At 46.7% G+C, this 23485-nt stretch overlaps 1 protein-coding gene across 1 annotated transcript in view; it reads right to left on the reverse strand.

Moving 5' to 3' along the window:
* The window catches only part of CARPB (Carbonic anhydrase-related protein B), a 259795-nt gene that overhangs the window by 67984 nt on the left and 168326 nt on the right, over positions 1-23485 (reverse strand). Inside the window, exon 4 of the mRNA XM_075689676.1 lies at positions 11221-11418. Coding sequence (XP_075545791.1) covers positions 11221-11418 — 198 coding nt within the window. The remainder of the gene's footprint in view (positions 1-11220; positions 11419-23485) is intronic.

Here is a 23485-nt window from a genome sequence, read left to right on the forward strand (position 1 = left end):
CACGGATGGAATAATACTTGCGGCTGTGGGTGGCACTCTCCCCTGTTCGAGCGTTCGCCCGTCGTCCCATTTGAATTTCAGTTTGCCGCGAGTCAACTATACAAGCGCCCCAGTGACGGCGAACAGTCGTTGCTCGCTCTTTCTTTTTCTTTTTGCTCCGCCGTTCCAGTAGTACTTGAATCTGTGCAAGCCTTCACGTGTATGCTGGCCGAAAGCATCGGTGTAATAATATTTGAAGTCGAACGTAACATGCGGTGACGTCAGTCAGAATGGTTGTACGGCCCGAGGCGCCTTCCACCGCGCGAAGGCTGTGCTTAACCAGAGAGGAGAAGAAGCAGAACCGAGGGGCTCGCTTATTTTATTAGTCGCAGCCAAATGAAGCCGGCAGACGATTAAGCCAGGGGAAGCGAAGGGGAAATTAACTATGGTTTCAATAGAACTTGAAACTCGAAATGAAAATTTGAGATGGGAAATGAAAGCGGACGAGCAGATAATTTGCACGAGTAGCGCTGGCTAACACTCCCCGGGACAGCTATTGTACAAAAATAAACTTATAAATGAACTGTTGGTATTTTTCCCCCATACAATTTTTCTTGCTACCGTGAGATATGCTCAACCTTTGTAATCAGTTATGTATTTTGCTCTCTTGACGTTCTTTTCTTGTTGGTTGTGCTTCTGTGTTGGTTGTTGATGCGGTCATTATGTGCTAAGGGTGTTTTGAGATGACAACTATCATAGCTGTTTCTGTACAGGAAGCCCCGATACAGTCTTTGAACATCCTTCTGTATACTAAATGCTTGTAATATGACTCAACTTCTAACAATAAATTCTGATTCTGAAGAATGCCCGAAAAAATGGACCGAGGGATTGCCGTTGCCGTGGCGCATTTGTTACACAACATCGCACGCGTAATGGAAAAGGTCCGGTCGGTTGGGCTTTCACCGGCGGTAAATTAATTTTACATACAATTTACACCGGCGGCAAGTTCTCTTTACGTTCAAATTAATTTCGCCTGTTCTTATTATTTCTATATTTCAATAAAGAAACTTTGGTTTATCTCCCCTATGCTTTCCTTGGCATCATTATCTGTTTCCTTTATACACTCTACCATGTTCTCAGTTTGAGTGTTCGATTTAGAAAACGGATTGACAGAAACCAAGCGGACAGGCTCTACAATAGGCGCCGTATTATATAATTGAAGCTATGGCTCCAAACACAGATAAAAAAAAAATCCGGCATAAATCTGGCATGCAGGCATATGAAGCTTGTTGCCGTTGTATGCTACAGGTGACTGCTTGAATGGTGACACGTGTTTGTGACATGTGATGTGTGGTGTGTTTTGGCCTACGAACATGTTACTTGCTTAAGTACAGTATATGCGAAACCAAGCAGCGCGAGACGAATTATCGTTCCAGTGTTCGAACATAATGAGGGCGTGGACGGTTTCCTCGTATATTAAATGGTCGTTTCGGATCAACTTCGCGGCATTTTGAGACGAAATACTGGACATAACAAAAAGAAGCACACGCGAGCTTGTACGGTACATTTCTCACTATTCGAAGCCAACAGTGTACTGTGCGTAGTACCGACAAGCGCATCGAGTTCAGTTTACGTGGTACATCGCTTATATCTGAATTGAAGTCGTATATACGTAGTAAATCGAATGTTTAGTTTTGAACTGGACATGGTGTTTTCAAGTTTGCTACAGCATTTGATAGACTTTTCTTTTAGTAGTCTTGTTTTCCACTGCGCCGTCTGAGCACCGAGTAATTTAATTCACCGAGTATTTCGTGACCTGACTGCCGAAAGCAAATGTTTACCTGTGCGCGAGGGAGACACATTCCACTACCAGCACAGCGTCCGAGTCCCAGTACTGTCTGACAAACAAAATACCTCGATGTACTCTTGTTGAAGTACGAATATCGCGGGGAGAAAATGTAGCACGTTTTAATTTTCGACGTAACTGGGGCGAGTGTAGTCGAGGCGACGAGGAAGGGACGCATGCAGGCGTTATTGGGAAGGGCTGCCTAATGCTTGTGTATGCGGAGAGGTCCAGGTGCCGGAGGTTGAAACGGGGGAGAGCTATTCGAAGGTATAGTGACCGTAAGTTACCGAAGTCACAATTATTTCCTCCATCGAAGCGGAGACTTTACGATTTCGGCCATCTAACAGGAGCCACCAGTACATGACGTTCTTAAGTGTTCTTCTGCCTGTCAAATTTTGACTGAGCAAATGCAATGTTGCCAGTGAACAGACAGTAACCTCCATATTTAGCACAACATTGCCGATTGCACGGTGGGGCTGTATGTGACCTTTCTAAGTGACGTGACTTTATGTCGTTCTTCTGTCAGAAATGTAAGCGTAGTGGTTGCCCGGGGGCTGTAGTGATAACTTATACGTTCTCGCAATCTTTTTGATCAAATAGATGCTCTAGTTGAACGAGAAATCTATCGAATGAGTCAGACAAGCGCTAGTGGGCAGAAATTCGCAAAGTGAAAGGCAAGTTGCCCATGAAACGTAACGTCTGCATCCTTCTGATAGCCATGTCCTCGCGCTTAGCTTTGAAGCTTTTGACTGTAGTTCAGCTTATATAGTACTATCAATCATTAGCCTCTAGCGAATTGCCATTGCAACGCGTCTACAGCACTGGTGTTACGAACTTATATCACGCGCCAATGGGAAAGACAAGAAGATACAGGAGGATACGTCGCATCGCAAGCATTTCCAACCCAACCTCTAACATACAGTTACCAGCGGGCATAGCTCTGCAACAGTTCTCCATTGGTAATCATGTTGTTCCTGGCAAAAAAGGAAGCGCAATAAATTTAATACACGGGGACTTAAGTGCTAGACAGTGGTGCCAGGAAAGAAAAGAAATCTTAATTTTATGCCAGCCGAAGACCATGACTGCTAGAATTATTAAGCTACGGGGGTCACCCACAAAGCTTTCTGCTCCATCTCTTACATCCAGACTGTCCACGCAGATCACGTATAGGTTGAGCTTCATCACTATAACCGTGGTCCAATGGTCCACAGACGTTTCTCGGTGATTTAGTGAAATACGGTAGGCGACGTGACCAGCGGACACGCGCCTTACAGTGACCCAGTAGTTTGCCACAGAACCCGCAAGGCGTCATGGCGCTGGCATCACTAAACATTCGATGCCTCCATTTTGTTTTCATCTCGTGTCAGTAGGTCCGTTTCGCGGAGTCGAAAGAATGCACGATAAAACTGAATGCGAGCAGCCTTAAGAACCAGCGCATACTTACCTAATCCTTGTTGTTTGCCACGAGATTTAGACAATACCTGCGTGTATCCGCAATGCTGAACTCTCGCGCTGATTTACGAATTAGAATCGAAATCCAAACGAGTCAGTAAACATTCAGTGTATACGCTACGCGGCGCTCTGCAAAAAGCGAGGACAAAATCAAGCAGGATAATCAGTATGTTCGCAATAGCGCTGAATCAGCAGATTGAAGGGAAGCATTCATTGTGAACAGCGGGTGTCGTGCTCCGTTTTTGTTGTCCTTTGTTGTCCTGTTGTCCTTGTTTGCACAAGCGACGAATGGTTCGCCACTCACGTTTATTTGCGATTCCATTCGGCTTTTTTTTTTATTGATATGATATAAGGAGATGGTGGCGCGCAATTTAAGGCGCCGGCTACTCCTTATCTCTTGGGTGGTTCTGTCATACATCATTGAGGGTTCACAATTACATATCAAATAATCTTTTCACACAAGCACACCTATGTCTCCACACCTATGTAGTCGAAAGTCTCAAAAGTACAAACGATACTGTCGCCTAATAGCACATTTCTAGTCAGCGGGTCAGCGGGTACATACAATATACATGGCAAATGTCTCCACACTTATGTAGTCGAAAGTCTCAAAAGTACAAACGATACTGTCACCTAATAGCACATTTTCTAGTCAGCGGGTCAGCGGGTCAGCGGGGTACATACAATATACATGGCAAATGTCTCCCCACTTATGTAGTCGAAAGTCTCAAAAGTACAAACGATACCGTCGCCTAATAACACATTGTCAAGTCAGCGGGTGGTATATACATCGTGTAAATATATTAGCACATACAGTCACAACAAAGCAGTCAACATAACGTAATTCCCAAACAGATGGATAGATAGAGTGACATTCAAATGAACAGAACAATGAAAGCACTAATAACGTCCAACGATGCCGCTGTCTTCAAAAAAAGTCTTTAGTGCTTTTAAAGCGCTCTTCTGCAAGGCCGTTGTTGGCCAAGGGCCCAAAAGTTTCCTTAAACTGAAAGGTCTGCGGTCTAATTTACTTAGCGCTGATTTAAGTCGGCATCTTGGTGTGTCGTGATGTGGGCAATCTAGAAGGAGGTGATATATGGCTTTATTTACCCTATGGTATCTTTAAATCTAGGCCATTTGTATCAAAGAAGTTGCGCAACGAAGAGCGCGACTGAGAGAGAAAAAGAAAGGCGCGAGCATTAACCGTGCTGTCCTTGGTTTGCTACCCTCACGAGGTGGATGGGGCCGAAGAACGAGAAAAATGTGTCACAAAGCAATTCACGACGGCATTCACTGTCTTTGCTGGCCGCCGGCGTAACCCTCTACAAGGATTACTACTGAACGCCTAAAATCGCAGAACTTCTTTTACGCCGTGCAGCTTTTGTACAGCACTGCGTGCTCTGTGCACGTCAGAAAATGCCGTTTCCATGGCCACATAGTTATCAACAATACCGATAGCGAGCTGCGGTAGGCGCAACTCACTATCGGTATTGTTTGCCATCTAAAAGGAATGACGATTAATATTGCCGAACAATAGTACTTGTCGAACGGCGTAAAAGATTGATGAGCGGAAGTCGAATGAATTATAAGCAGCGGCTCTAACCGCAGCCTCTTATATAACCTCTTTCTCACTGAGTAGCCCGTTTTACACTGAGCCATTTATCATAAATGTTCTACAGAGCCATTGTTCATATCAACGCAGACTTTCGCCTTTTATCATTTTCGGAATTAAAGCCGATGCAATAAAAAAAAGACTGTTTTGCATTGAAGCTGCATACACGAGGCACCATATGGCTCAATCAATAAGTTGCCAGCAGTTTTCGAAAATCTGGACCCTAATTCGTGAGAGGAGGTTATGTCACCGAAGACGATGAAGGACGCTCACGACCTATTTTTCGAATTTTACGACAGAACGTCGCAACCTGGGATGCAGTAAGAACATAGCCAACAGTTTCACAAATTTACCATTCTGTCAAGGTAAACAAACGCCGTTATAACGTTTAAAAAAAAACAGAACTTATGCAGGCGGCCATCTCTCTACGTACGTCGACAAGCCAGTGCGCGCGTTTGAACTGGGCATTTACTCAAACAATCGGCTTTTCAGGTTTGTAAAAGGACAGTTCGTATGAGGAAGAGACTTTAAAAAAATGTGGTGTGTCATTTTTTTTTCTTTTCTTTTCGCGGATTCGAGAAGGCTATAAACTGATAAGACCTGTCGTCAGCTTCGGACACGTGGTCAAGACCATCTGTCACATTTAGATTGAGAAAAAAAAAGAAATCTATATCCCACATGACCAACCGCGACAACTTCGATTCCAGGACTCAACCAAGGCCTCCAAGCGTGACACAGAAACCACTTAGCACAGCCGAGGTTTAGGTCTGGCCAACTGGAGACTCCCACCGTTGTTCAGACCACACGTCGCGCGTCTCGAGCTAGAAGTTCCCGTAGCGGCCACCGAGAGGCGTCCTAAACCCTATAATCAGCGCGTATGTTTAGAGTGTTTTTTTTTTTTTTCTCTCACCTGAGTCCACTGTGACTGTGTTTCCTATTTCAAGCTTGCTTAGACGCAGCAATACTTGGAGCTCCTAGTCTAAATCGAAACGAAATACCGCGGAGTAAAGACAGCCGTACTGCTCAATTTCTAGAACTAAACAAACCAACCACACAACTCAGGAATTTCACATGATGACTTGGTACTCTATACGAAAGTACATACATTCCCATTAATTATATGGGGATATTGAATACGGAGTCGCTGGGGAATGCGCATTTCTTTAATAGGGTTTGCTTTTATTTTAGAATTGGTTCACATGCCACGACGCAGTGCTCCCTGTCACGGTTCTAGTTGTATCCTTTGAATATACTGAAAACAGATTGTTTATGTTTCAGCATAGTTATCTATTTTTCACGTTGTTCATTAGGTCTGGTAGTGCGGTAGTTCTCCTCTTGCTGACTACAAGGGGAAGACGAATGGTAGAATTATCGCCTTTGAATACCTGCGGCGAAGACTGGACCTAGCAACTCGTGATCTTGTTTTGAGATATTTTTCGCCCGTCTTCCATGCTTACTATGTGAAGATTACCATACGGATGTGTATAACTGAGCGACGGCATCACCAGATGCTAGTCCACAGTTAACGTGCGTATGCTCACAGTGTTTCTTTTTTATCTCACCTAACTGCACTGTATTTATTATAACAAAGTCTGCTTAGACGCAGCAATACTTGAAGTTGCTAGTCTAGGTAAAGTTGATTAACTGTGGGCCAAATACAGCTGTACTGCTTCATTTCTTTTTCTAGAACTAAACGGAACCAACCACATAAGTATATGAGAGAAATTTTCGTACAGGTAGGATTAACACGAATTGTTCTTTTTTTTTACTTTTCACAAACTAGATAGAAAAAAAGAACTCATAGAACAACCTTGGAACAACTGCCCTTTTTTTTTCTGTGCCCTCCTAGCTCACTTTTACTCCAATAATATCGAGCGCTTCCGCTCCTCTTTGTCGATAAATTGATTACTCGACTGGCAAAAAACTTTGCGCGGTAGAAACACCATCAATCAATTTTGATTTGTTACGGCCGGGAAAAAAAAACACATCGGAAGTTACGTGTTGCCTGACAGGCACAACCACCCTACGGAAGCGCGTTCCCTAAACTCGAGCCACTTTACATGCATAAAATACATGCAGCTCCGATTCCTCGCGACTTCGCGTCTTGAGAACTAAATATTCACGCCCTGACCGCGCTTGACGCCTCGTACGCAAACGCCCGATTGCGCTTCTAGGTCGGCGATATGAAAATATTAAGAGCTTGCGGCCACTATCAGCAGAAAAGAGCCAGAGAAGTTTAGACTATGTACCGTTTTCCCACCCTGTGCAATTAACTCAATTTAGGCCTCAATTTTGGAATGAAGTCGGCTGTGTGTACACCTGGCCGTTGGAAAAACGCAATATCGAGCTAAACAAGTTGTACCAATATAAAGCTAAGGAAAAGAACTTCGAATGTACGAAAACTTGATCTTGATAATAAAAAGAAAAGAAAAACGGAAACAGCAGCATTTTTATGAAGCTGGCCTTCTGTATTGACAAGAAACAGAGTTAGTGTTACACCCAAAAAGGTGAAGATTCAACGCGCACATCAAAATCTATGTGAAGCAACCCATTAGTAAAATGGGTAATTGAATGATGTACAGGTAAATTCGATGCAAACACAATTGTGTTTATTTTGATCGTATGCAACGTGCAATATCATGCGATGTTTATGTGTTTGGGCGCGACGCCGTTCACAAGCTATGCCGAAATCCAAACAGCAGTTAATGAGGATGCTCACTGTGACCCGTCGACGCAGCAACGTCACGTTGACGAAGACGATGTATGATGCTTTTTGGAAGAATTACCATAAGAGGTGTATGGGGGGTCACAGAGAAATATGAAACCTATTTAAATACTTGCGTTCTATACCCATTGTCTATACCCTTAGTCCTCCACTATGGCGTACCTCTTAATAAGATCGTGGCTTTGGCACGTACAACCACAGAATTGTTTCAAATTGTTTTATTACGCAGAACAGAGTTTCGCTCACTGACAATTACTTTGTGCGTCTACATGAAGTTCTACAGAGTAAGCCGTTTTGCTAGAGCCTGACTCGCGTGCTTATCAGGCGAGAAAGTGACGATCGAAAACAGTCAACTAACGCGAAACCATGCTGGGAGGGGTAGGCAATGAAAGCATCGCTTTAAAACACGCATATATTTTCATTTTATATTACAAGATCGCCATTACCGGTGACCGCTATGCCGCAGCTGCTGAATCTGCTGAATCTGCATTCGCTACAGCTGATCAATAAGGTCACTGCATCATTAAAGAAGAAAAGTGGTTTAAATCATGAGATATGAGCTATGTGCAGAGGCCATAACAGCAACAACAACTTACTTGCAACCCGCACCGTGCAACTTCATCAAGAATTGAACACTCAAAAATTAAAGTCCATATTCCGCATGAACCAAGCTGTTTCAAAACAGCATTGCGCTTCTCCGTGCCATTTTGTGCCTTCGTTCCTACAGCCAGTGTTTATCTTGTCCCCGTTATAGCGTGTTCCGTACATAGCGCAAGTACTGTGAACGCTCACCAGCTAGCACAATTCATCGCTTTGTTAAATGTTTCAAAATATCTTTTTTCTCACGATCCATTGAACAACGTAATTCATTTTCCTGCGCTATCGTAGAGCGTATTTCGATTGATGAGCTGCAACATCGTCTACTAACCGCGTAACGCTCTCGAACGAACCCGATGCTGAGAATGTTGTTGAATTTGAAAGTAGAACAATGATAACTGTAACAGAAAAAAAGAAGGCCAAGGAAGCATTAGGAGGCCAGAGTTAATAAGCATTATAACTACAATTCGTGCACATGTGTTCAGAAGCACAGGCTGACAATAAATAATTTATTTAAAGATAATAAAATAATTAATAGATAACTAAACAAACAATTAAATGGCCCGGGACACCAAGTCACGGTCGGGGCATCCTTATATTTCATATAAGGTCCCGAGTTCCACTGCTTCGTTCACATCGACACAGGAGCTTTGATAGGTATGTTTCCCAGTAATTTTCGCGTACATCGGCACATTTGAAATCTCTGATATAATTTTTCTATAGTTGTCTCTAGTTGCATTCATACTGGGAAGTACTGAACCAGGGGATAAAGGGAAATGCTATCCTGACATCGTGTGCGGTGGTGACCCCCTCCATACCTTGCAAGTCGAGGATAGGCCGCGCGCCGGCACATCAGATGCTCGACCGAAGGCATGAAAGCTAACAGAGAAATTTTAGAAATTGCGCACTCAAGCAGCTTAGCGTAGCTTGATATGATGTCAGTGACCTAGCGCGTGTGTAATGTATAAACTCCGTTTGGATTCTTGTACTCAATTTTGCATTTTTCTGTACGCTGGCCGATACGATAGCGTCAGCTATAGCTGCGGACCCAATCTGTAAGACTCCCCAACCCTCTCTGGGGAGTGGATATTGGATATAAGCCTTTCACGTTTCCCGAAGAAAGTGCTACATTTCCGTAGAGAGCGTTCCACGCACAAGCGTCACGTCGTCGTCAGGTGATGAGCTCCCCTTCCAGTTCGAACGTCGGCTGCTCTCTCATGTGAGTAGCCGTAAACGTTTGTATGTACTTGCGTGCTAAATTCAGAAGGCTTCACTTTTTTTATCTAGGACCATTTGCTTTTCCCGGTAAGGCATACACACATTCACTGGATTAGAAAGACTGGACCGAAAACATACACTGGTATTTTAATGCCTTATTGTTCTTTACACATTTTGGCTAGACATAGGGTGAATGTAGCGTTTCATATTCGCTGCATTTAACCGTGTCTGTACACGTAGTTGACAGCCATGTGTGGACACCAATAGCGGATTAAAATAGCAGTGTTTAATCTTAACCGAGTCATTAAGATCCAGTCAACCTGTACCTTACAAGACGGGACACAAATTTTGCCATCACTCTATTTGAGCTGGACAACGTTTGTGGCCCAAGAAGATGAGACAGTCACGTCGTTTGTTCATCATCGTTTGCTTGAGTCTCACTTCTCGGACAAACTCGGCATTGAACTTTCTGAGCGGTCTAGAGCAGCTATATACTAATGAATCTTCAATTCAACATAAGACAACAAAACAAAACCCACAACGAAAAAAAAATGATAGAAGGAATAAAGCGTTGTGTAAGTTGACCATACCTTGCATAGCGCATGGATAATCCGATATGTTTTTGTCAAGTAATAAATGTGGATGTCTGCATCGGTCAGTATTGGAAATAATATTTTAATGTCTCTAATATAAGACGCACGAGTCAATCCTCGAGTTCGCGCATGCTGTCTTTATTTATTTATTTTTAACTTTCTTTGTTTATTTTATACTTTTAGGCAAAGCTAATGAACAAAATAGTTATTAGTTGTATGTATACAAACACAGTGTAGAAAGCATGAAATCAATTTAGACTGGTGAAATATTCTTTAGGACTACTTATATTGATTCCGCAGACAAGACTAGTTGATATCGGAGAAAATGAAATGCAAGGTTCCTTCGAATTATTTCGCGCGCGAACCCAACCGTGGTGGTGCATCAGTCTGACGTCATGAATTTCAAGGTGTCTTCGTTTATCTGGATTGTTTTCTGCTACAAAGGAAAACAGTTATTCAAACTTGCTAGGTTGAGTTCTCCGCTACTTAGTAACACAATTCAATCCTTGTTTATCCGAGTTCTGAGGAAGCGTTGTCAAAATATATGATGTCATGTGATGCTGTCGTGGGAACTTGAAGATAAAGTCGCCACCCGTCCTTGTTCTTGGAGCGTTTTCTGGTTTAATAAGACTGCTCCTATTAGGCACATAGTCGACGAACATGCTTCAGTTACTTGGTAGCTTATTCCTTCTCTACTTTCCTTTCTCTATACCTCTGTTTCTTCTTTCTTTGTTTTTGTTTCTCTCACATTTTTTATATGCCGGCATTGCCATTTGTTGGGCGTGTTGGTAAACTGCCTTGGAAAGCATATTTAGCGCCAGCGAACAATGACAGAAGGGAGCGCATTGGCGTGTCGTCTCCTTTCTGTCCTTGTTCGCTGGCGCTAAATATGCTTTGCAAATGTTTATATTTGCTTAATTTTATTTTATTTACTTTTGCGATATCTACCAATCATCAAAATAAAGCCACCCTTCGGTGTGTACTTTCCCCGAGTCTCGTAATTCAATCAACAACAACGAGTTGGCACGATACGAACGACGTTTTTGGTATTCCGGAACCGTGATTCACTAATCAACTAATCACTAATCACTAATCAACTACGCGCGAAAAAACTTTTTTTAATTCTATAACACGGTTAAACGCGGAAGGCAGCACCTCCAATCGCGCCCAGAGAAAGCCTCCCCTCTCCCAAGCTCACCTCGGCGGGGAAGGGCTTCCCGGCGATGGTGTGTTCGGAGCCGCGGTCGTCCGAGCGGCCGTAGTGTATGTGCAGCTCGTGGAACCGGTACTGGTAGGAGAGCGGGCCGCCCGAGATGTTGACCGCGAGGCCCGGCGCCAGGGTGTCCGAGACGCGGAAGATGACGCCGTGGCCCGTGTTCGTGATGATGCCGCTGATCTGCGACGAGCGGACAAAACGCTCAGTCAGGTTCCGCCGAGCAACACATTTAACAGGGAGAGGCGGGCCACTTGGTGGTCGATATTGGAATGCGTTATGTAACCGCGCAAACGACAACGGACGAGGAAGGAAACACACAGGACAAGCGCTTGTCCTGTGTGAAACTTTGTCCTGTGAAACTTTGAGTACCAGGCTATAGGTGCCCCGAGGCTTGGCGGGAAATCAGCTTTTGCGCGAATCTCGTGTTCTGAAAATTTTTGCAAGCGAGTGCGCGGGCCACGTGAGAAAGAAGATAAAAAAAAATAGGTAAACAGCGAGGCACAGCGCTAACTACTTATTGACGGTATTTATTGCGGCAATCGCAATGTGTACGACAGAAAAGAAAAGCAAGGTTCACGAGGAACGCGCGAAAGGAACAAGATAATCTTGCATTCGGAGGGCGCCAAGTATCACTCTCGCAGACAAGCTATGGCTTTTTTATGGAGTTACTAATTACGGTGCATGCACTGAGCCACAATAAATTGTTTTCAACAAGAGCCGCGAAGCGCGTAGTTATGATGACAAACATTTCTTTCCTGCATATCATAACAACATACTATTTTTTAGATATGAGTTGATCAAGTTTTGCTCTCTGGGTTACGAAGCTTGTGGAAGACTGCACTGTTGACTTCTTCGAAACTGCATTTCAGGCCAATATTACTCCCGATAGCTCACTGCATTGAGTTCAAACCAATCTGGCGCCTGCTGTTGACAAACTGTTGATCTTTTCCTTCATTCATTTAGATTTGATATACTTCCCTCACGGCATCTTAGCTTTGTTGCTCACCTCTCTTAACCCATTAGCACCCAGCGTCCTTCTGAAAGTAGAGTACGGCTTTCAACAGTAAATAATTAAACACGAAACATACTGTGTTGCTTAGTACGCCGTTTTGCTAAGAAGGCTCCCGCCAATTGACGACCACATTGTAGTTTTTTGTTGTTGTTGTCTGCAGCATGATGTATTTGACCTGTTCATTATCAATGATAACGAAGTGCTAACCATCGCAGGTGCTGCTGCACATGAAACTTCTTTATTTTTTGTCAAGCATAGCATATATGCTTCTCGAAGCTGAAATTTGTGCGTGAGTTTTTGAAAAGAATAGCGTAAACGATGCATGCACGGCATTTCATATACAATGTATATTTATAGCGTCGCAAGAAAATGAATTCAGGCATACTTTGTGAAGTACGCTGGGCCTATGTGTATGGCAGAGGGAAGTACTTGTCCTCGAAGCAAATACGATGTTTTTATTTACGTGTATTCCGCGAAAATATTTCGTTGTGACTACAAGAACGTCAGAGATGATTGCAGGTAATAAAAATAACAAGAAAACATCAACATTGCAATTGCTTCTCCTGGTTCTTTCCTTGCTGCCTACAAAGATAACGATGCTCTTGCCTTCTCAGTCAATAAAATAGCGAGCAGTGTTACAGTAACTTAAGGTAAATAAACAATTTCCATATAATAGTAATATTATATAAAAAACTGATAATTTGTGCATGATTTTATTACAAAGTGAAAAATAGGTGGGAGGAAACAGAAAACAGCAAAAGGCGATGCATATTGCTCTGCCAATCGAGATAAGTTATGCAGTAAATGTAGGGGAATGCAGATTGGGAACCTGATGTAGACCCCATCTCTTGCAAAGTCAGAAAATTGTAAAGAAAATGTCAGCCATCAAGTCATATAACAGGGCCGTAATGCGAGAACCGACTCTCATTGGAGGAGATGCCACCAGCCTGTTGAGAATGTTTACGCTACCACTAAAACAAATGCTGAATGTTTTTATCTTGAATGCCTGCATTCATCATAAAATATCGCCTCTACATCTGCATCAATAATATATTTCCATCGCGCGCGCCTCTGAAAGCAATATCAGAGCCTTTCCACGTTACTTGGTGAAGTTGTTGCACACTTTAATAGGAACAGCAGCTCCCTAATAAAGAATATTTCCCACTAAAAGGCTAATTGTGCTACCAGAAGGTTATAGGGTCTTTCGTGAAGTTTTGCTTGCCTTTTCACTGCAAGACTTTTGGCTTTAGAAAGATCCGAAATATAGTACATACATTTGATAACCTGCATCATGTTTTGCTTCCATAAAGGCCCGGCGTACCTCACAAAGCACGCCATCGTAGTGTTCCAAAAAAATAAAGCGAAACGCAGCTCATGAAACTTTCTCAATGCATTTACAGTGCGAAAAGATCATTTGATACCAAAAGTCAATAAAATTTACATGGTACATTTTACTGCGAATGTGCTCGGGTGAACAACTTCGTACAAAATTCCCGTCAAGTTCCTACGCATATTTCGTAAGTTTACGTCACTGCCCATCAGTATCACGAAAGCTAAAAATTATTCACAGTTTCCCCACGAGCAGGCGTAGCACTGACCGCGATAGCAAGGTTTAGCGTTGCGCCTGACCTCCTCGGACGATATTTTAACCATGGTTCTAATCACTCGAGGGGCCGTCATGCTGTCGCGAAGCAGCGCGCGAGACAGCGCCTGCTGGGCACAAGGTACGATGTTCTAGCTACCACTCCGTCTCAAAACGCTGTAAAGCAGCCTGGCATCATGATCGCCGCAGGAGAGAGTGGGGTGGGCGGCAAGCGAAGAGCATGGGAGACCGTCGGCTTTGGTCAGCACCCACTGAAACGTTACATAACGCTAGCTTGACATTCCTATGCTACTCAGACTGAAGCGTGCACAGAAAAGCTCAGCAGGAACGCTAGTGCGCAAGCTGATAGGTGCGTGCGCTCATTCCATGCAGCGGAAGGCCGCAGTACTTCCTCCCCCACCGAGGCGGTTGGGCGCAGAGTTGACGGTGCGTCGGCTTCGTTTCGTTGCTTTTTTTTTTTTTTTGCAATGGAAACAGACCACACGTATCAAGAAGCACTGTAATCCTAGGCACGAAACCTGCACATGCCCCATCAGTGCGACAGTATACAACGCCGGCGGCAGCATCAACGACGATGTGAAGACTCTAGCGTCTGTATTGATGCGAAAGCATCAAATGGCCCATCGGGCGAAGAAGCCGGCGTCCGTCGTCTGAATAAGCGAGAAATGGCACCGAAATTCCCATTGGCTGCGACACCACTTCACGAGCGCGCCTCGACGGAGGAGAGCGGGCGAAAGGGAACATCTCCTGTAGCAATAGGCTGCTTCACTGGCCCGGTACATGAGACATGAAATAGATAATCCAGCTTCTATGAGACCCGATGTAGCTCCGTGTAATAGGGTACGATTAAGTGACAATAAGCCACTTGGTCGTCTGTGTAGCCCGGTTGGTCGTCTGTATAGCCCACCTTCGTCGCGTCGCTGATAATCAAGACGATGCGACTGCTGTAGCGTACGCTGATGCCAGTGTTAATGTCACCATGATTCAAAAAGCTCTCTGGTGCCCATAGATACCAGAGGCAGGCCACACGTACTCGTATGCTGCTGATCCTGCGCCACCAAGCTCGCCGTCATACGAGACGGCTTGGCCGCGTTGCTTCCTTCTGTTCAAGCTGCTCGATATCGCCAACTCATCGTTCGCACGGACTCGACTCAAGCCATCCACGACATACGTAGGGCATCTAGGTCCACTCTACTCTCAGATAGCATTCACCGTTTTGCGGCCAGTACGAATATTCCGATACGTACGCGTCCAGTGGGTGCCTCGAGCAGCCCTGCCGGGTCTCCTTGAAGCAGATATGGCAACCCGCCCACAGATTACAACATACCCACTTCCACATTTTCTTGAAGACGCCTGTGAACGACTGATCCGGGAAAACGACGAGCTCCGACACTAGCTCTCATACCTCCGCGTGGGAGGTATACCTCCCTGGTGGGTTAATCCACCTAGAGGAGGTTACGTTAGGGAGGCTGCGTGTCGGGGTGGTGTTCACCCCGTCTGTGACCGATGTCTGGCCACAACAGTACCATGGTCCTTACGGAGCATCGTGCCCATTTTGCGACTCAAAAATACAAATTGTGACAGTGAAACACCTACTGTGGACGTGCCCAGGACTTCATCTAAGCCGTCTCCGTCACCTCCGGGCAACAGGCTCTCGGCCTGGTCGCCCATCGTTCACTTTTAGATTTTTTTGCCCGAGTCAAGTCTGTTCGTGTACTTTTAACGTGTTTTGTAATATGCCTAAGGGCAAGCTTTCGAATAAAGAAAGGCGCACAAAAGAAGGGGAAGATACTGATATGCCCGTGTGATCGTAAAGATACGATGTCGCGTGCCTGTACGCGATGGCGCTCCAGCTAGGCTTGCGACGTTGTAGTGGCGCACGCCTCATCACCTTTTTGTTGTCCTTAAAAGCTCCGGTAACCAAGCTCGCGTGGCTCTTCTTGCTTGTATTGCGGAATCGGGAAGTCCGCACGCGTCACTGTTAAGTTGGTGGCTAACGAAAACGTTCGTCTACGCTCGGCCGCTACGTTCTGCTTCCGTCCGACACAACAGACACATTTATCGTGTGGACTCTATGATTAGTTCCTGAATTGCTAGGCAAGCATCCCTGTGGCTGAATCCCATGAGCAGAGACCACGAACGAAACAGTCCAAGCGCATCGTTAAACTTTGCAGACGTTGTCAGTGCTCCTCCCTGTGGCCGAAGCTGATACTTTTTGAGCACACACTTGCAAACAAACCTCTCGGTGACGACGCTGGCTGCTACAAACGGCTTCAATGTTCCCTCCAACAGGACAATGTCCTTCTTGCTCGAAATAGCTCAGTGCTCAATCGGAATCACGCGAGGAGACACACAAACGTACGCCCACATGCGCGTGCTTGCCCGCTCGACTGCGAACGCGAGCAAAGCCCGAGCAAAGGCCGCCCGATGCGTGTGCGCTGTATAAGCCGGTGCGGTCTTCTTCGTGCACAGGCAGGGCGCGGCATTATAGCCACCGAGCAGTCGGAGCAAACCGGCGCCTAAACTTTGCCTCGAAGGTTCTCGCGCGCGGACACACACGCATACCCGCTGAATCGCGCGCGCCGTGCATTCAATCTGACGTCGTTATTACGCTCCGACGACCGCACATCCGGCAAGTGTTTGCAGCCGTTCGTCCGAGCGAGCACTTCATTTCGTGGCGCGGAGTTCAGTCGACTTCACCCCGTCTGTCCTCTGTCTCTCTCTCTTTCTCCGACGTTCTCTTACCCATTCAAACTGACATGCAAATGCGCAGACGGAAGAGAAGAAGTTAAAAAGAAAATAACAACGAAACAAAGGGAAATAGAAAGAAACGAAAGCGTAGTGAGAAATGGAACGAAGAACGCAGGGCAACTTGCAGTCTCTCCATTTTCTGCCGCCGCCGCCGCCGTCGCTCCTGTGCCGAGCTGAATGTCAGCGCGCAAGCGTGGATGCATGGAGTGAGCGGGCGTTGTTAAGCCGTAATTATCGTGAATCATTTAGGCATCTCGCGGACGCAGTTCAGGGGTCCGCTGGCGGGACGTGGGGGAGAAGAGAGGGCGAGGGGGGTACGGAAAGGCAGAGTGAGAACTCGTGTCATCACTCAGCACTGGACCCGGCAGCCGCCGCTTATTTCGGGCTCCCGGTCGCCGACTGGCGCGAGCATCGCATGCTGCCTGCGCGGAACCAACGCGAGAACGCTCCGCGTGACGCTCTCGGCGCTAAACGCCGCGCGCCTTCGACGCTGACGCCGCGGCGAGCTTGTTGTGGTTCTAGCGTCGCCTCCCCGAAGGGCAAGGATGGGGAGGGTAAGAAGCGCGGAGAAAAGAGGGGTACAAGAGGATGAGGGCGTTGATTAATTAAGCCAATTAAAAGCGTCCGTATTGCCCCGCGGGAAGGCGGCCAGGAAAAAAATAGGGAGCGGAGGTGTCTCCCTCTGTCTCTCTCTCTTTCTCCCTCTCCTCACGCGCGCGCATAACGGGTCTTCTGTATCGCTAAGCGACCGACCGCTGCCGGTCGGCGCCCAGAGGCACGAGACGAAGCGAGGTGGAGGCTGTAAGTGCGAGGCTTTGAGGAGGGGGAGGGCGGTGAAGAAGTCGAGGCTCTAATCCACTTAACGCAAGTTCGAACCCCGGGTGGTCTTCGGCGCCTTGGCACGCGGGCGCGCCGAGGCGCGATTGCGTTCGTCGGCTGCCCCCCGTCGTCGCCAACGACGTTCTCTTTCTCAACGCACCCTCTTCCATTGGCCTCTCCCCATCTTCCCCGCCCTCTAGGGAGAAAGGGGTTTCGTATGTTAGTCTGTGGCGTGTTCGTCCGGGGATTTTCCTCCCCTCCCTCACGCCGACTTGGAGGCAGCTCGAGATTTTGGCGCGGGCACAGCCGCGCGCGTGGCTGTAATTAAATTCCGAAACGCGCCCAAGTCTGACCGCATCACCCGCCACGTTTCTTACTTTTGTTTTTGTTTTGTTTGTAGTTTACGTCCCGCAGCGTTTGTGTTTCTGGAGAATGGACACCCTGTAGGGAATTTCAGCTAATTTCGATGTCTAGTGATTTTTTCGCGCTGACCTGTCCTTGCACCTACCTATTTTTGTCACGATGAGAGTGTGCGTTTGTTATTTAGTCCCGCTCATATTGAAGCGCAGTCACTCATAAGCTTGAAGGGAAGACTGATCGCAAAAATAATAATCAACTCATTAAAAAATCTTTGGACTCAGCGAGTCTACGCGTCTAGTGAAGTAAATGCCGAATCGGAATGAAATTTTGCAGGGTTAATTAGCGAGAAGGGTTGTGTGTGATGTACAGCAAAACTTTTAAAGACGAGGGTTAACCGTGGGAGTCGAAGAGATTATCAACGTCGCACGAATTAGGGCATCGCGCAGATCACGGAGAAATGAAAAACAGCAACGACATGAAAAATATGCGATGGTTTGAAATGCCGTGTTCCAGAAATACAGCACATATTGCGCAGAATATACGGGCAGGGAAAAAATTGGGGAAGGCAAAAAAAGGAAATGGGGATCATTCTGCGGGATTCACTAAAGCGTCCTACTGAATGTAGCTTCAAAAGACAGTGAACAGGGAAACAGGCTCAGATATTATAGTAAATTGGCCTTTTATATTAACGAGACAGCCACTGTTACCAAGGGTGTAGGCTAAGCAAGCGCGAAAAGACGCAACAACTAAAATACGGGTGGTGAGGCGGCCTGCAAGTTCGCACACCAATTCGTCATGACGCCATGAATTTAGACAACGTATTATCAGGCATATAGTGAGCTTAAGGACCGAAATAACTGTCCAAAAGATGCGGTGCGTCATGGGGGCAGGAGCCTCTTTTTTGGTAAAATGTGGCAGCCATATATACGCTGGTCTTTCGTCAGTGATTCTGCAGTCTCACAGGACTGCTAGAAGGTTTTTAAAACAATAAGTTTTTAAGACAATAAGAACAGCCACGTTGGGCTCTAGTTGTCTGCAGCTTCGTTACGGCATCTTCAAGGGATAGGAAAAAAACTGTTGCTTGTTAGAACTCCACCTTCGCGGCCTGAGAGACCACTCAGCGCCCTGAATGTACTCCTTTCACTAGCTTACTGAAGCACCGAAACGTCAGGCTTAATCATTTCTACTGTGACAAGCCAGCTGGTAGCCTCACTAATATTCAAGTAGTCGGAAGCTAGTACTCATGCTTTTTTAGTGAGGAGGCCAGTTGAAAACATCCTCACCCTTCTGTCTAAAAACTGAAGTACGAAGCCTGTTTTGTTTTTTTCCAGGACGACACAAGATATTGAAAAATTGCCTATGGCAGATTGCAGGATTCTAATCCTCGATTCGTGTTCCAAGAGGTGGACATTACCTGCACATTAAGTCGAAATGCATAAGTGACTAATAACAAAACTTCACTAATGAAGTTTTTCAACTAATTCCTTCACGGCACATAGTGCACTTTACGAACTTTAGCCGATGAGTTGTTAAGACATATCCACTTGGAATGAATTCTAAGAATGGCCTCGGTTTCAGTATGTGCGCTGGTAAACTTGCTCTAAAGATGCACGGTTTTTCCTCTTGCTTTTTTTCTTCAAAACGCCGATTAATTTTGTGAAGCACAAAAGTTAAAGCTAAATTATGGGGTTTTACGCACCAAGCCCACAATCTGATTATGAGGCCCGCCGCGTAGCGGGAACTCCGGAATAATTTGGAGCACCTGGGGTTTTTTGACGTGCACCTAAATCTAGGCACACGGGCGTTATCGCGCCCAGTGAAATGCGGTACGTGGGTGAAAAAACACCGGCTACAATTCGTAAATTACAGCATGTGTCGTAAAGTACTCAGTTAAAAAGTTAATTAGATAAATTTGGTTAATTTGTCAAATATGCATTTCAGTCTTCTCGTGCAAGAAATATTCGAACGGGCGAACATCTGGTTTTCCCTTTATTAATTACCTCTCTCCACATTGCGGGGTTCCGCAGAACTATTACGTCAAACGCTTGCCTTTGCTTCGAATTGCTGACAAATTCGACTTCGCCCTGCCACCTGCTAGCCGCTGGTTGGCTCAGATAGTAGAGTGGCTGCCCCGGAAAGGCGGTGGTCCCGGGTTAGAGTCCCAGACCAGGACGAATTTTTCTTCAACTGTGAGGCTTTTCCTTCGAGGAACACGTATGAGTTTCCTTCGTAGCAATTGTTATGAACGGGTGGATGTCTGATTTTCAGTTTATTAATTACTTCTCTTCACCTTGCGGGATTCCGCAGAACTATTGCGTCGAGAAATGGAGAAATCTTCTTAAATTTAGAATTTGCACCCTTGAAACCGTTCGTTGCATCGTACCTTCGTCGCTTGACAGCGTTCTCGGCTTCACGACATCCGTCATCATCCTGCCGTGCTTGGCGCTTTCGCTGATCATACTGGTCACTAGTCACCATGGTCACCCTGGTCACCGTGTTCATCGTGGCACGAGCACGACGCCATTGTTCACCATGTCGTCTCTGTTTTCTTCGCCGCTCCTTACATGCACGCTGCTCTTCAGCAGTCCTCACTATACGTGGCCTTCCCATAGCACTGTTACAACACAAATGCAATGCCTTACTGGCAGTGGCGTAGCAACCAGGAGGGGGGGGGGGGTGCAAGGGGCCAGTGAAGGGGGGGGGGGGTGTCATATACGTCTGAAGACACCCGGAATTTGTTGATATCCTCGCCTTCCCCGACTACACCCGGGGGAGGGGGGGGGGGGGTGACGAATACTTATGGGCCCCGGGTGCCAGACGACCTAGCTACGCCACCGCTGATTACTAGGTAGGCCTTCTGTATAGTATAAGTAATGTAGGAACGCCGCGTCATGTGTTACAAACTGTGATGTCACAAACCTGCACTTTATATTTTGTAAGGGTATCGATGTCACGCCCCCTGTTACACACGAATGTCGTTATCAGTCAGTCTGCGTTTCCCATTGTTAACGACCGCCTTACCATCCATCATGTTGACACGAGACGTCTTTTATGCTTTTCTTTATAAAAACGACCTATGTGGTATACACTGTATGTGTGATTCAAAGGGATATGCAGAGATCTTGCTTCAAGTTTAGCCTACGACTGCACTACCTCAGGGATAGGCACACGCAAAGGTTATTTTTGCCCACGGACACGACAAATGCTTTGGGGGGTGGAGGTATACAGCTCCGCTGCAAAACACTCGCGTACTTATATTTAGGTACGCTTTATTGAACCCAAGGTGGATAAGGCTATTCCGGATTCCTATACTATGGCGTGTCTCATAGCAACAGTGTTGCTTTGGCACGTTAAACCCAATAGCTCAGTCAATCAACTGACGTGATCAATTACACACAAGTTCCTCGAAAGCCATAACGACACACACAAAAAAAGCCGCAGCTTTTTTCCCCGTTAGAGAAGCTGAGATAGCTTGTTTCTACAGTTAGCTAGCTATAAGGAGCTGGCGTAGCTTAAACTCTTGAGCCTCACACCAAAAGGCCCCCATGTTCAATAAACTGCACCACCCGGGTTCCGTAAAGCCAACCAGCGTCTACGTTCACCCAAACGAGTGGTCGGCCCGCGATGTTCTTTATTTCTACAGCACTCGCCATTGGGTTTAACCGACCCCGTCCACTCATCCACGAGGCAGTCTCGGAAAATAACGCGCATCCCCGACAATCCTCCCTATACCGCCGAACTCGGCTCTCAAACAGTGCTACCGCGACCGGTCGAGAGAGCAAGGCCGTCCACACAGCGGGCGCCCCAACAAAGCAACAAAGGCGCCATCAAAACTCGATCAGGGCACTTGGGGCGGAGAGCCTCTTGATGACCTGGCGGATTTAAAGGCGGGGAGGAAGAAGATTCCCCCCGGAAACACCTCGGAGCCGACCGCACCGGCTCCGAAGCTTGCGCGCCGCGTCCGATCGAAAGGAAGCCGCCAACGCCGCCTGGAAACGCGCCTCCCTCCCATTCACAGACCGGCCCGCCTCGCCAGCCGCAACCGGCAGCAGCAGCAGCAGCAGCTCTCTGCGGCAAATCGGGCGGCAATCATTTCCAACTTCACCACTTCCCGATCATCGTGTCGCCGCAGCCGCCGCCGCTAGGGAATGCGCGAAGTAAAACCTGCCGTTCGAGGGAGAACTCCTTCTGCGATGCCTGCCGCTACCGTGTCGTCTGTCGTCGGTTGGTCAACACTGCTGACCGCGACACTCACGCACATACAAGAAGAAACGAACAAAAAGCGAAATAATAATAGGAGCATCAACGGCGGCGAGAAAGGAGACGATGTGTTGACGACGCGAAAGCTGAGGAGGCCCTGGAGAAAGCTGCGCGATCGGGATCGGCCCCGCGCCAATCAGCATCCTTGCCAAAAGAAAAGATCGACGTGCGTGAGAGGAGGCGAACTGTTGGGCGAAGCTTTGGTTCCTGCTTTCACGCACCGCGGCATAGATATGCGCTAGACCGTCCACACCCCGCATCGCTTGAGTTGTTGTCGTTGCCTCAAATCATGGCTCGTACCTCTCGGCACTGTAGCTCCTCTCCTAGACTTTCCTTTTTTTCTCTTCTTTTCCTGTTTTTACCTTCGATACGCTGTGGTGTCGGTGCTTCCGCGTAAGGTCTGTATCCTGCATCTTTTCATGTCTCGATATCCTGGAGTTTTTGTTCTTTTGTTCTCGCGAAGAGGAGATCCCCACGCCCACCGTCAAGTTCTCGCGCCCTGTCCCGCGTTGCCTTTACTTGCCGACGGGCTTGACCAGCTTCGTTGCTATCTCAGCCGAAGTGGTCCTGTAACGCCTCCCCTCGTTATATACGTCGAAGTCACGGCACTGTCGGAAGGGCGAAACCGAAACGGAGCTGGTGCAAGGTGATGGCATCGCCGATACCGCTTACCTCTTGGGAGCCAGCATCATAAAGCAATTTCGGGGGATCCTTCGATTCCCTCATAACGTTCTCCCGCGATGACTTCCCCCTGATCATCTCTAACGTTGACGTGCACTACAGCTCCTGCTTGCTGCAGTAAAACCATCGGCCATCTCCCAGTTCTCCACAGAACCTTGACTCTCCCGAATACGCGAAAGGAGAAGCGTCTATGATGGAACTGGCTGCTACTTTTCGTGTTCGCTACTTATATTTTTACCTAACGAATAGAAATAATCGCGCTCGGTGAGAACTGACGTGGTTACTAGTATGTGAAGCCGTACTTGCAGACAATTTCGCTCCACTCAGATCGATTAACTTACGACGATACGTTCCGGCCATCTTTGATGAAACGACGAGGTTTACGAGCTGTTGAAAGGGCTGGGGGGGATGGGGGGGGGGAGGGAGTGGGAGTTCTGGTCTGTCTTAGCGCCCACTTTTCCAGTCGTACGTCTCGCAACAAGACATTTTTCGCTTCTTCTGGTGTTTGTGCTCTACGACGTGTGTCATTGTGCGTCGGGAGGCGTGTTTTGCCTGATGACGTTGCAGTGATACCATTCTTTTTTCCCACTGAGAATAAAGAAAGCCTCCGAAGTTCAAATTACCGCGTGCCTTGCACTACCGTCCTGAAATGGCCACGTGGCCCGGTGTCGGCGAAACAGCGGAATTTCCGCCATACTTGGGCTTGGAACTACCACAGAGCCGAGTTGCCGGTTTGCTACAGCACTCCGGTTGCTACATGT

Source organism: Dermacentor variabilis, chromosome 4, assembly GCF_050947875.1.
Source record: "Dermacentor variabilis isolate Ectoservices chromosome 4, ASM5094787v1, whole genome shotgun sequence".
NCBI lineage: Eukaryota > Metazoa > Arthropoda > Arachnida > Ixodida > Ixodidae > Dermacentor > Dermacentor variabilis.